This window comes from Neoarius graeffei, chromosome 5, assembly GCF_027579695.1.
Source record: "Neoarius graeffei isolate fNeoGra1 chromosome 5, fNeoGra1.pri, whole genome shotgun sequence".
NCBI classification, from domain to species: Eukaryota; Metazoa; Chordata; class Actinopteri; order Siluriformes; family Ariidae; genus Neoarius; species Neoarius graeffei.
The window spans coordinates 43507853-43522973 of record NC_083573.1 but is presented as its reverse complement, the minus strand read 5'-3'; the positions used below and the strand labels follow the sequence as shown (position 1 = coordinate 43522973).

The 15121-nt window shown below is 42.6% G+C and overlaps 1 protein-coding gene across 5 annotated transcripts in view; it reads left to right on the top strand.

The window, feature by feature from the left end:
* The window catches only part of nbeal2 (neurobeachin-like 2), a 175310-nt gene that overhangs the window by 22681 nt on the left and 137508 nt on the right, over positions 1-15121 (top strand). For 2 of the 5 annotated variants that reach the window (XM_060921758.1, XM_060921754.1), the window contains exons 1-2: positions 8629-8901; positions 13336-13427. In XM_060921758.1, the coding sequence (XP_060777741.1) occupies positions 8863-8901; positions 13336-13427 (131 nt within the window). In that variant the 5' untranslated portion in view covers positions 8629-8862. Of the gene's footprint in view, positions 1-8628; positions 8902-13335; positions 13428-15121 lie in introns of those variants that run through there. The other 3 variants (XM_060921756.1, XM_060921757.1, XM_060921755.1) reach the window with 3 other exon arrangements.

Genomic DNA, 15121 nt, shown 5'->3' with positions numbered 1-15121 from the left:
CATACAACTGTGTGTCATCAGCATAACAGTGGAAACTAATACAATGTTTACGAATAATATCACCCAGAGGTAACATATATAGAGAAAAAAGCAGTGGACCCAAGACAGAACCTTGTGGAACACCAAACTTTACCTCAGTACGTCTAGAAATATCACCATTTATATCAACATACTGATAACGATCAGTTAGATAAGACCTGAGCCAGGAGAGGGCCATTCCCTTAACTCCCACAACATTTTCTAGTCTATCCAGAAGAATGGAATGATCAATGGTATCAAATGCTGCACTAAGGTCAAGCAACACAAGTAGCGAGACACAGCCCCGATCAGACGCCAACAGTAGGTCGTTTACTACTTTAACCAGTGCTGTCTCTGTGCTATGATGAGGTCTAAATCCTGACTGATACATTTCATGGATGTTATTCCTATGTAAATATGAGCATAACTGCTGTGCCACAGCTTTTTCAAGGATCTTGGAGATAAAGGGGAGGTTTGATATTGACCGATAATTGGACAGCTGACAGGGATCAAGGTCAGGTTTTTTAATCAGGGGTTTGATAACTGCTAGTTTAAAGGATTTGGGTACATAGCCAATCGTAAGAGAAGAATTTATTATTTTTAGAAGCGGTTCAATTACTCCAGGCATTATCTGTTTGAATAGATGTGTAGGTAAGGGATCTAGTACGCAAGTTGAGGCTTTTGATGTAGAGATTAATGAAAGTAATTCAGTTTCTTTAAGGGGAGTAAAACATTCTAACTGATGATCTGATACAGTTATATAGTTAACTACAAGGTCACTTTCATTGTCTGACCTTAAATTAGTAGTTTGAATTTTTTGTCGGATATTCTCAATTTTGTCATTAAAAAAATTCATGAAGTCGTTGCTACTACATACTGCAGGTGTGCATGTGTCGATAGTGGACTTATTCCTGGTTAATTTTGCTACAGTATTAAATAGGAATCTAGGATTATTTTTGTTATCTTCTATTAGGGAGGAGAAATATGTTGATCTCGCAGCACTAAGAGCTTTTCTATACTTCAGGAAGCTCTCCTTCCAAGCTAATTTGAACACTACCAATTTTGTTTGACGCCATTTACGTTCCAATTTTCGAGTGGTCTGTTTTAATGTGCGAGTGTCATCATTATACCAGGGTGCTAATTAGGTTAAACCGTTTCTTGAAGGTGCTTCCTTTTCGAATGCTACGAACAACAGATGTACTGCAAGTGGTCACAAACCAGGACTGGTTTGTGACCGTAGATCTCGAGGACACCTATTTTCACATACCCATTGCCGCAGACCACAGGCGCTTCCTTCGTTTTTTGTTCATGGGAAAGATTTTTCAGTTCAGAGTTCTCCCCTTTGGACTTTCTCTGGTGCCAAGGGTGTTCTCGAAATGCGTCCAAGTAGCATTAGAACCCCTTCAGAAGGAGGGCATAAGAGTGCTCCCTTACTTGGACGACTGGCTTCTTTGTGCGGCATTGCCCGAACAGGCCAGGGAACATGCTCACCGGTTGCTACTACACATTACGGCTCTGGCGTTCAGGGTGAACCAGAGGAAGTGCAAACTGGTCCCAGTCCAGGCAACACGTTTCATCGGCCTTGCCCTGGATTCGAACACTATACTGGCCAGTCCCACGCCAGACAGAATAAGTTCAATTCTCACTGGAGTGAACCACCTTCGTGTCGGGGGAACTCAGTGTTATGTTTCTCTCCTTCAGCTGTTGGGGAAACTCACAGTGGCCTCAGTAGTCATTCCTCTGTGTCTTCTGTGGCTAAGGGCTTTTCAGAGATGGCTTCTTCAACTGCGTCTGTGTCCAGTGCGAGACAGGCACATGAGGGTGAGAATAACATGCCGTTGCATGCTCACGCTAAGACCTTGGTCCCAGGCACACTTTCTAACTCGTGGAGTTCCACTTGGTCCCCCACCGGAACGGTGGGAGGTTATCTGGACAGATGCTTCCCTCATGGGTTGGGGTGGAGTCTGGCGTCGGCAAGGTGTGAATGGCACCTGGCCTGCTCTGTGGCGCACGTCCCACGTCAACACACTGGAGTTGATGGCGGTGTTTCTGACGTTGCGCCACTTCCAGGAAGTGCTACAGGGCAAACATGTATTGGTACGCACAGACAATGTGGCAACTGTTTTCTATATCAATCATCAGGGGGGCACAAGGTCTGTAGCTGCGCTTCAGGTGGCTCACAGTCTCCTAGTATGGGCTCAGGACAACCTCCTTTCCCTAAGAGCATCTTATCTACCTGGACGCCTAAACAGTGTGGCAGATGCTCTGTCACGCGGCAAGGTGTCTCAAGGGGATTGGAAACTGCATCCAGACATGGTGGAACAGATCTGGAAAACCTATGGGAGACCAACTGTGGACCTGTTTGCGAGCAGTCAGACAACTCATTGTCCGACATGGTTTTCCCTGGGAGAAGAAACGGCAGCGTTGGGCCAGGATGCTCTGGCCCACGACTGGCCGAGGGCCATCCTTTATGCCTTTCCCCCTCTACCACTGTTGTGGAGGACTCTCTGCCGTGTGCACGATCACAGTCACCATGTGCTATTGATAGCTCCTCATTGGCCATCCAGGCCATGGTTCCAGCTCCTGCTGTCACTACTAGTGGGACCCCCTTGTCAGCTGCCCAGCAGGCCTGACTTGCTGACGCAGATGGAGGGCAGGATTCAACACCCATGTCCCGAACGCCTGAAGCTCTGGGTGTGGCCCTTGGGGTCCCAGGGCTACTACTGGAGTGTTCAGAAGGGACTAGGAACACTGTGGTGAACGCATGTGCAGAATCTACCCGACGCTTGTATGCAGGCAAGTGGAAGGTGTTCTGTGATTGGTGTGCGGAACGCAACATCGACCCCCTAAGCTGCTCTGTTCCACAGATTTTAGATTTCCTGCAGCACCTTTTAGAGCTTGGCAGGGCTCTACACTTAAGGTGTATGTTGCAGCACTAACAGCCCACCGTTCAGAGGTTGGAGGTGTTTCACTTGGGTCCCACCGGCTGGTGGTAACCTTTTTGAGAGGGGCATTTCGTCTTAATCCTCCTCATTTTGTGCGGAGTCTGTCATGGGATCTGAACACTGTGCTCGAATCCCTTTGCTTGGCTCCTTATGAGCCCCTGTCAGCAGCTGACATTAAGTGGCTATCTGTTAAAACGGCTTTTCTCCTTGCCATCACAACAGCCCGGCGTGTGAGTGAGCTACATGCCCTCTCAGTGAGTACTGCTTGTCTTCGTTGGGGCCCTATGTTTGACAGTGTTTCATTGTGGCCTAACCCAGCTTTCCTCCCGAAAGTCTTATCTCCCCAGTTTAGCAACCAGCCGATTTTGCTGACTGCTATACCGGCGGACAGGACGGACTTGCATGCTGAGTTGTGCCCTGTCAGGGCTCTGAGGTTTTATTTTGATAGGACGGCAGCCTTTCGTACGACAGACCAATTGTTTTGTTTGTTTTGTTGGTGCTCCGAGAGGAAGGCCTCTGTCCAACCAGCGGCTCTCCCGTTGGGTTGTGGAGGCAATCACCCATGCCTATGAATCTATGGGATGTACTGTGCCCTCTCCTGTCCGCTGCCATTCGACGCGTGCTCAGGCAACATCATGGGCAGCTCTCCAGGGTGTCCCACTCTCTGACATTTGAGCTGCTGCAGCTTGGTCCAATACATGTACATTTGCCCGGTACTACAGGCTAAATGTTGCGTCCATGCCATTGCTGTGTGCAGCTGTTCTTCCAGAAGGTGGTGATGCTCTTCTGAATTCCTCGTGACTGGGTTGGTATTCGTCTTCCACTAGTGCTTTCAGCACCGCCCTGGTGGTCTGGAGTGAAGGAAATAGAACGCTGGTTACGAATGTAACCGTGGTTCTATGACTAAGTGGAAGACTGCCAGGGTCTTTGGTCACTCGGATTGCGCGAGAATGATCTTGAGGCCAAATGACGTGGGATGTTGCCTTATATAGGCAGGCACGTCATACTTCATGAGATGACAACTTTTGTATGCGATTCTCGAAACGCGTGAATGCAAAGATCCTTCCACTAGTGCTTTCAGCACCGCCCTGGCAGTCTTCCAATTAGTCATAGAACCACGGTTACATTCGTAACCAGCGTTTTCACACACAACAGTCTCTAGAGTTTACACAGAATGGTGCAAAAAACAAAAAAACATTGAGTGAGCGACAGTTCTGTGGGTGGAAATGTCTTGTTGATGAGAGAGGTGGTGAGCAGAAAAGCATCTCAGCATGCGACAGCAGAAGAGCACATTGGGTTCCACTCCTGCCAGCCAAGAACAGGAATCTTAGAATCAAGAACAAGTTCCTATTAAAGTGGCCGGTGAGTGTATAGTCACTGGACAAAACAGAACCTTGTCTTAAATGTGGTTAAAGAATTTGAAGCAGTTACTGGTGAGCAAACAAGATCATTTTGCAGGTTTGCAGACAGGCTACAGGAAAAGGGCTGTGGTTGGTCATACAGTAGGCGGCTCTTAAATTCATACGTTGACAAAATTGTATCAGATGTGATAGTGAACTCTGGAGGTCTAGCTTGTGAGAAAACTTTAATCCAAAAGCTAATAAATATCTTCAACCGCACTTGTCCTAACCTTTATTTTTAACCTATAACATAACCATAGCTTGTACATTCCAGTTTAAGAATCCAACCCTATAAACTCCCAAGTGAGACCAGATTTAACATTCCTCATTCTGATATCTACATCCATACATATATTCTCTTCTTACTTTCATTGTATTTACTGAATATCTATACTACTAAAGGAAGGCTGTTTGTCTCTCTGTCTGTTCACCTGTGCAAATCGACACAGCTGGACGCACATACTCCATATTTTGCACATGGATTGGTGACACCCCAGAAAGGCCCAAGACAACATTTTTGATTTTCCAATACATGGGATTAGTGTTAATCCAACACACTGTTCATTTCCCATAGGCTACATGCTCACGCTAACACACTGTGTGCAGCCTCGGCGTGGAATTCCCTCCCCCACTCGCCTGAGAGTTTCGATTATGCAGAACCTCGCAATCAGCACTCCTCACCGGAGACTTCCACGAGGGCCGAGTCTACATCACTGAGGAGACACGGGGAGCGATTTACATCATTTTGACAGAATACAGTGAAAACATATATCACGTGTCCACTCAACCCAATTCCAAGCAGCTGTATGACCAAACCATAGGACCAAAACAGCCCCTGTGAAGAGCACCATTCAGAGAAAATCAGGTTCACAAGCAATAACTACTATCCATCCATCCATTATCTGTAGCCGCTTATCCTGTTCTACAGGGTTGCAGGCAAGCTGGAGCCTATCCCAGCTGACTATGGGCGAGAAGCGGGTTACATCCTGGACAAGTCGCCAGGTCATCAAAGGGCTGCAGTAACTACTAGTTTTATTTCATTCTGTCCACATTCACTGGATATGAGCAATCGCGCGCTCTGATTGGCTACTCTACTACTAGGATATCGGCTCATATACCGTGAGTAGAGAAAAACAAAATGGCGGAGTGTGTCGCTGAACCAACCGAGGACGAAGTAAAAACTCTACTCGAAAACAAAACCCCAAAAAACAAAAAAGGCAACAAAATATAGAATAAAAGTATTTGATGGTAAGAACTTTTTTTTTCAAGAATTATTATGATAGCATTTTTTCACAAATTGCTACTGTCATTTTGCCAGTTTGTTTACATTCTAAGCGGAAATGATTTTGTCGGACGTTTTATGTAAAGTTTTTATTTATCGAATTTGCAAAAAATAAAAATGCTCTGTTTCTCAAAATCCAGTGACTGTGGATCGAATAAAACAGTTATACCACACAGTCTCGTCGTATATGGCTTATAGCACCTCGGCAGCTATCAGCTCATGTACGACTCAATTTCGTGGAATAACTGTTAAGTAGTTACTGAATTATTTGCTTCAAATAAATAAAGGGTTGATGTATATTTTAAAGTTCTCTCACCTATTGGAATCTACAAATGTGTACACACACACCACACGCACACTATTGTATATGATAACCTCTAATCCCGCACGCATATGTGCTCTTAATTAGGTTTGAAATGACTCTTTCATACATGCTCGGCTGTGTGTTTGCTAACAGAAAGCTGAACAGGGAACCTTAGAGAAACACTCTTTGTGTCTGCTCAGCTGTTGCTGGAGTTGCTCAGAATGTCAAACACTAAGGACAGCTGCTTATTCAGCCATATTTCCATCCAGGCTGAATTCAAACCCTGCTTTTATACAGTGACTCATGACCTCTGCATTGAAATCCATTCGCATTTGAATTCTGAACTGTTATGATCTTGAGTCAGTCAGATATCATTGCTCATTTGGGGTTTTTTCCCCCCCAATTGAAGAGCACGCATGAGTTCCCCTATCAGCAGGTGCCAGTAGTTATGTATGGAGCTCACTCTCCACTGGAAGGTACCGTTATTCCTTCTGGGTTTCACTTCTTAAATCTGAATATGAAATTTTTCATTTCCTACTATTGTTGAATTTGGGAGAGCATCTCTATGGCAGTGTTTAATCCAGCTGACTCAGTTTTATATAGAAGTGGCGTTGTTAAAATGGAAAATTCATTCAGGTTGATTTTTCTCACTGGTGCCTGCTAAGCCTGTAGAACTACACCGTTGGACTTCATCCTTGCTCTGATGCCTTAATGACTCTTCAACACAGACTGAGCAGTTTTCCTCCTGTGGATGTAATTATGGTGGAGGAAGAGCTACTAGACACCAGACACTGCATGTCCATTTACACCTCTTAGTTATTTCCACCTTTCATTTACAGAGAGCTCTGGGCCTGTTGCTTGATTGTTTCCTTCCCCCTAAGACACTTATTGATGCCTATGGAAATGAGAAGAGCCCGGAGAGCATATTTAACCGCTCTCGTGTCTGGCAGGAAGGTCGGGTTTTTGTAATACTTCTGAAAAGCATCTCTATAAAATCGTCATGTTAACTTTAGCTACTTAAAGCGAGACTGCCTTTTGATTTTATAAAATCGGTGAAATTTAGTTCCTTCTGAAATTTGGTGATTGTGATATATGTTTATTTCTGTAAAATATCAGGCCATTCTGTGGCTGGGAAGTTATTTAATTTGAGGGGATTCCCGAGCAAATAATGTGCATGAAATCGCTCGCTTCATGCAGTCAAGCAGACAGAGGAAGTCCGTGTGCGCATGCGCATGCTTACCTTTGACCGTGCACTGACAGTTACATAATTTTGTCGCTAAACGAACAGCTGATCACACCGAGGTGCTCGCTGACCGCCGATATTTATTAGTTTGGTCCTGCGTTTCCTTTCCTTCGCAACATAATGTCTTTACTAGTGCTGTCAAAAATGTTGCGTTATTAACGCATTAACTTGACTCAATTTTAACGGCGATAATTTTTTTATCGCGAGATTAACACTCTGTGACATGATGCCACGCCCCGCACAGCCAGAGTCCTCTGCCCTCCCCCGAAGAGCCACGGTGCTCGGCTTAGGTTTCGTTTTCCCATCGGCAGCTCCAGCCCCACTTTGCAGTGGCTGTGACAAGACGTGTTATGCTCTGCAATAAAAAAAAAAACCATTGGTACAACCAGTGTTCGAACTATGCCGATATTTTCGGGGGGTCCCTTATTCCCTTGGGGGGGTGCTTGCGCTTGTCTCAGAGCGCGGCTCTCCATCGCGCGCTCACTTCGGATATGCAAATGCTTCCCGTTACACACGATTGCTATGTCAATAAACATCATTTTGACAATATTTTAGAGACCCCCCAACATTTCCCAAGTCATGTTTTCAAGGGATCTCATGTCTGTTTCAGGGGATCTCGGATCCCCCGAGTACCCCCGTAGTTCGAACGGTGAGCAAGCCCATTCACTTTTTTATGCTGATAAGAGAATTACAATGGTTTTTCATGTGACAAAAATGTGCGATTAAATTGCGATTAATCGCGAGTTAACTATGACAGTTGCGACATTAATCGCGATTAAATATTTTAATCGCTTGACAGCACTAGTCTTTACGTCTCGCTTTCTGTTACTGTAGTCAGTCTTTCACGTTTCATTTGCACAGTTGCGTGCTCCATTTTTCTCTCCTGTTTCAAATTTGTATCCCATAATGCCTTGTGCGAACGGGGAAAGCCCACCACGTGATGCATGACGTAGTATCTTGAATTGGGTCATGGTGAAGCAATCAAAAATAGCAGAGAATTTAGGGCCATGTGACCTTAAATTCATTAATTGCTCTATTAGAGAAAAAACGAATAAAATTGGAAGTCTGTGATTCGAATTCAGTAGCTTTCGGTCCACTGAACAAAAATAATTGGCTATCAGGGAAAATTCTTTTTATGACCTACACTTGAAAAATCTGAAAGGCAATCTATCTTTAACCGAGTAATGAGATTTTATAAATGAGCTAGCCTTATAGACGTTTGTTTATGTTAAGGTTAGAAGGTTAGACGTTGCTTTTCCTTGCAAGTTTCTGTCTTGCACTACTATAAACTAATTAACTGAGGGAGAGATGTGCAAATGCTGGAAGTTCACTGAGAAGAAACAAGACAGCGACAGTGGCAGAAACGGAAGCAGTGATGAGAGGAAATGTGCTTCGCTTAAAGTGACTTGGCATTTCCTGGTTGCTTTACAGAAGCAGAGAGACAAGGCAGAAAGTTAGAGAGAGACAGAAGGAGTGTGAAAGAGAGAGAGAGAGAGAGAGAGAGAGAGAGAGAGAGAGAGTGAGGGAGTGTGAGTTTGTATGAGGTAGAACAGAAGTATGTGCCGGAAGACATGAGTGAGAGTAAATGTTCCTGAGAGTTGTAGCCGTGGTGCCTCTGAAGAGACTGGGGTTCCAGTGCCCCCTTCATCTTCCCTCAACTGCCATGAGACATGGACTGGCACCTAACAGAACACCAGCTGCTTCAACTGGTAAACGTCAGCCTTCTGTTTTTCCTAAAGATGCAAAATAGCAATGACTGAGTGTTTTTAACATAAACGTAGTGCATTGTCTTGGCTTGTTTTTCAAAAGACTTATGGCGCTGTGTATATCTTAAGCATATGACTCGTTTGTGGTGAGGTTGATTATGAGCTAACTTCCTCTATACACTGATCAGGCTGTTTGACGGTGTCTGTGTAGCATGTTTTCCGACAAGCACCATACGTTAAAGGCTTTTTCAGGGTGATCTTGCCCTATGACTCAGTTCCACACTTTGGTGGAAGATGCCGTGTATCTTGACGCGCTTGGCATCTTGACATCTCCAGAGATGAATGATACTAGAGTCTTCTTGTTTTGACAATAATAAATGACATGCTGATGACATCTGTGCTATAATCGGTAACCCTGCAGGATATCGGGAAATATCGCAGAAGTAATGAATTTGATTACAGCGAGTATTTTAGTAGGAGATGAGATAAGGTCTCGTACTCCATGCAGAATTGTTTTAGGTTTCAATTCATCATTTCTCACTGAATGCTGTATCCTGGAAAAATGAGGTGGTACGAAACAATGGGTTTTCATGAGTTTTTATGGGAGCTAACAGGTAAACATTATTAGATGAATATGAACTGAAAAGTCCAATTAGGTCGTGGTCTTAAATCTTGTGCTAATCTGATTGTAAAATCAGGTCTAACATGACGATCGTCATCATCCCAGTAGAATAGTTCAAGCCAAATCAAGGATAAACCCTTTGTTTGTGTTTGGTTAGCCTGAAACTGAGAAACTCGCTGAACTGAGGTTCGTGATGAACTCTGAACTTCATCACATCACATCTTCATCCCTTCCACCAAAAATATTAAACTTCCCTCTTTGTTTTTTTGCACAAGTTTGAGCATTGCGTAACCGAGTGATGGTGTAAAGTCTTGACCGTTGTTCTAAACCAATAAAACAAATCTAAGTTCTCACGTTGCATAGAATCAGTCAAACATGCGGTTTGTTTCTTGCAATATTCTCCCAGTGACATCACACGGAAGCACCCACTGCAACATCCTGTTTCACCAACAACAGCCCCTGCAAACTCTGGAGATAATGTACAGTGTGAAATACCACACACTGTGGCTTCACAGCGTTCTACGCAAACATCCACACAGCTCGCGTGAAAATGGTTGAAGATGACCATCTCCCAGTGAAGGATGAAGGACGTCCATCCTGTTTGAATCTTCACCTAGAAATTTAGCATTATTTAATCTTTTCATTACTAGTGTTGCACAAATTATTGAGGGTTCAGTGCTGTTTAAATGTGGCAAAGTTTTTAAAACTTTGAATTTCAATACCTCCTTTTAAATAGGCTGTTGCTACACTCTCAGGTTTCCTCAAGGATTATTTGGATACTTAAGTGTTCTTCACTTCTCGAAGAAGTTTTACTTGGAATATTCTCTGAAATGATAAACCCTCTGTTGTAGCATTCTGAAACATTTAAGAGCCCCCCCCCCAAACCTGTCAGGGTTCAAGCTTTGTTTCTAAGTGTATGTTTCAGCTTGGGCAGAAGCATGTGAGTTATTCATAGCAGAGCTCCTTATGCACGCTTTGCGCTTGTGGAGTAGAACCCCATGCTTAAGAGAATATGGTAATGCATCAACCTGATTTCTGATGGCTTTGACCGTACGAATGAATGTACATACGAATGACGAATGTGTACCACAACAGGGAACCTGACCAAAAGTGCAAGGCTTTGGAGCATGGAGTGCAGCAGCGGAATACAAAGCGCACATATTCCATTAGGACTAATTGCCATGCGCCTGTTCCTGATTAGAGCTCAATCACAGCACATACACATAAGGACTCTCAGTAATACACAGACTTTGCGAAAGCCTTGTATTTTGTATCACTTTTCTGGTTTGGACCCTGTTTGTGTTTTTGGACTGTGAGTAGTGTATTCCCTCTGATATCTTGAGTATCTCAGAAACACTTGACCACCAGACAACGAAATTTGCATCTTTATTTACATAAGATGGATGGGGTTTTATCCAGCACTTATTTTAATTTGCTTTTAAAAAAACAAAAAAGTGGGATTATTTACTAACCCATTTTATGGAAAATATTCATGACAGTTTCATATAAAACTAGTTAAAACAGCATTATTAGTCCACTGGCTTGTTAGACAGTTGACAGTTTCTGTCATGTAAGGGCGATAGACTGATGTAAGTGCAGAAAGAGTTTTATTGAAAACATGCTAGCAAACAAATCCAAAATGTAGACAAAGGCAGAGTCGAAAAACAGGCAGTGGTCCAATGAGGCACAGACAAGATATCAAAGGTAATACAATACTCACAGTCTAAAAACACAAACAGGGTCCAAACTAGAAAAGCTATACAAAATGCACGGCTTTTGCAAAGTCTGTGTGTTACTGAGAGTCCTTATGTGTATGTGCTGTGATTGAGCTCTAATCAGGAACAGGTGCATGGCAATTAGTCCTAATGGCATATGTGTGCTTTGTATTCTGCGTCTGCATTCCAAGCTCCAGAGCATGTGGACGTGACAGATGTAACCAGACAACTGTTTGACATATCAAGTTTGATATTCGATCGTACCTATATAATAATGACGTAACGTGAAAGCGCTGGTTCATTGCTGTCCATCAGGCACCCAGCAGAGTCACACCATAATAAATGTCATGGTGTTGTTTCTGGTGCATGGCATGCTGTGTCAAAGAAAGGAATAAATAGAGGACATTACACGGTTGCACGAAGATATGAAGTTTGTCTTTGAGTGGTGAATATATTCACGAGTGAGCGAAGCAAACGAGAAGATAAACTTCATAGCTTCGCGTCACCGTGTAATGTCCTTTATATTATATGGACACATCCACAAAAGAATACACAAGTTAATCAAAAGAATTCTAATTTTGAACCGGTTCGCCATTTTGACAACGCGCGTCCAGTCAGCAGGAAAACACTGGGAGTGACGTCATTGGAGTGAAATGGCGGAAAATATGTCACTCAGGTCCGTAATGTATGCCAGATGAAAAATGCGAGTTTTTCAAGTCGAGAAGATAAACTTTATATCTTCAGGCCAACCTGTGGTTTTTCTTTTTATTATATTGACACATTCAGAAACACAAAGTACCCAAATTTATCAAAATAATTCATCAATTTCCTCACGAGTGACATCTAGAGATTTAGGTCATGGTTTTGGTTTTCCCTATCCCAGATGTAGCTTGTATGAAAAATATGAGTGGTGTATTTCCCAGTAAAACACTTGTCTATATAATTTATATAATATATGTATTCAGAACTGTGATGTGTATCTCATTATTGGTATCACTGTCACAAGACAATGCAGCAATTTATTGATGCGAAATACATGACATGACACAATTTAATGTTTCATATGCTATAATATTATTATTCTATTCAGGTTGATTTTGTGCCCTTGCAAATATTTTGCTCATACACTCATCAGGAGCTCTGTTTTTAGACAGTGCCTAAATGTATGTATTATCTGCAACCTTGTAAAGCTAATTGTGTGTATGTGTGTGTGTGTGTGTGTGGGGGGGGTCAGTCCATAGCAGAGGCCAGAGTACAGATTTTGAGATGAGCCAAAGAAACAGCAGGGTATAAGTAGACAACCTAATCAAGGCAAAGACAAAGAACAGGTGAACACTAACCCCATCAATGCCCTTGGACGAGTCACGTACGTCATGAAATCTTTTACTGCTGTGCTTTATGGCGTATGCTACTCGTCATAAACACCTCCTTTTATGTACCTTACATGGCACATTACTTTTACTTCACAGTGGCACATATGAATTACAGTCAATGCCTAAAACATTCTTCCGTCATAAGGCACAGCGGTAAAAGATTTCATGACATACGTGACTCGTCCAAGGGCATTGAAGGGGTTAAGTTAATCAACCAATGACTGCTTAGAACCGAAACAAAAGCACAAACTCAAAACAAAATGACATGACAGCAGTATTCGGTGTGCTCAGTACTGTCCCGCACAGTGATAAAGGGAAATTTGTGACAACTGCTTGTTATATGCAACCTAATTTGACATGATGTCTAACACATTGGTGTTTAAAACAGAAATTTTGTGTTTAAACACAGCTGTAGAGTCATACAAAGGACTCAATGGGGGAAAACTGCATTGGAAACAAATCACGTTTTCAGGGCTGTTAGCAACCACGATATACAGATGAAGAGGGTTTTTTTTCCTATACCATAGGTTTATGCTTCTAGAAACTATCCAAAATATACAAAAACAGAAAGGAATAAATCAAAATTTGACTAAGTACAGTGTGATGAAGGACTTTCTTTGGTTTTAACGGCATTTTGGTAGCTGGCACTGTGATGCTCGGTATTGCGATCAAAGTCAAAATGATGATGTTTTGGTGATTTGCGTCAATTATTCCTTCTTCTGTCCAGCAGAAAGATCCTACCTACCTGCAGCAGTTTCTGGAAGCTTTTGTGGTGTCCTTTGAGAAGATCATCGATGTACAGTCCCTGGAGCCACGCCGGTGAGTCAGTCACACGCTGACTAATCCAAAGCACCAGGACAACTTGGCACAAGAGAAAGTGTACACGTCCAATGTTAAGCTCTAAGCGTGAAGGAACTTGGTTGAATGCCGTCACCCTCTCTTGAACCGTCGAGGCATAGCACTTGTTTGCTGGAATATGTGCCACATTTAACAAATGTTTCACAAAGATAACAAAACTTGTCTTTTTGTAATTGAGTGTTTATAAGCTGATTAATTAAATGAATGAATAAATACATTTTATCCCAAGAAACTTTGGCAGCTAAAATGGGAATGGTGTCAGTCTCAGATCTTTGGTGTTTGTATAAAAACTCCTACCCACAGCTGCTTTCTAGTGCTTTAAGTAATTAAGTCTTTTTTTTTTTTTTTTGGTCCCTGATCATAACCTAAAAGATTGTGTATAAATCAAGAGAAAATCGTTTGGTCACCATAACATTAGCTAATCATTTGGTATCTGAGAGAACATGTATGTGGAAGAGGGCAGATTGCACTTTCCTCGGACTGTTTTACATGGTCATGTACAGTAATGGAGCATGAGAAGCAGTTCGAAAGGATGCTGGTTGGCTGGATTCACCTGCGTTTGAGGAAGCACACGTTGGCTTCCACCCTCCCCAGGTGATAGCCGTCATGTGATGGGGAGAGCTAGCTTGTAGGTGGGATTTGGCAGATGACCAAATTTGCTGGCTTTATAAATACTATTTTATACTAGTTAGAAACTCCAGTCTAGGGAGCACTTAACACCAAGTTGATTACACCAGAACACTATCAATCAATCAATCAATCAATCAATCAATCAATCAATCAATCAATCAATCAATCAATCAATCAATCAAAAAAAATATTGTGTTTAAACTGCAAACACAAATGGCTTATGCTTCTCGTTCAGTTCTGTCCAAAATTTATTGTACGTTCAGACCAAAAGCGGCGAAAGCATTCAGATTTGCTCTGCCTGCCTTGCCAATGACGCTGACGAAGTTCATGTAGATGAAATAGGCGGCTACAAGTTTGTTTAGAATGCTTGGTCTTGCAAAGTTTATGTAAAGCGGCTGCAAAGCAGACAGATATGCCCATATGGTATTTTTGTGCTGACTGACCACAACTAGGGTATAAGTTATGCATAAAGGTAAGAAATTGGTCGAAGAAGGAAAATAAATAATGAACAATTATAATTACACATTTGGCAAGAAAATGAACTAATGGCATAAACTAATGGCCAGTTGTGTGGCACAGGGGCACATCATAAACGAGGCCGCCAATGACAGCATAGCTCACTCCGGCCCCGTCTAGTCCAGAAGGAACGATCTAAAGTGGGCCACCTTGTGCAATAAATGTTGCAAGCTATATATGCTATATACAGTACAAGCTGTATATAGAAGCTATATACACTCTAGGAATACCTACCTACCTATTGCCAGAAAGAATCCAAAACAGTGAGGAATTGACCAAGAAGAAGCGATTTTTGTTGAACTGCTCATTAAGGATTAATTAGTCCATAACTTCATTAATAATTGTAATTAAGCAAATCTGGCTAGAAGTTATATGCACCCTAGGTACCCCTACCTTCATGCCAGAAAGAATCAAAATCGGTGAAGAATTGAGGGAGGAGAAGCGATTTGTGTGGAAACTGCTAGGTTAGGGCTTAATTACTCCATATCTTCATTATTAATTGCAATTAT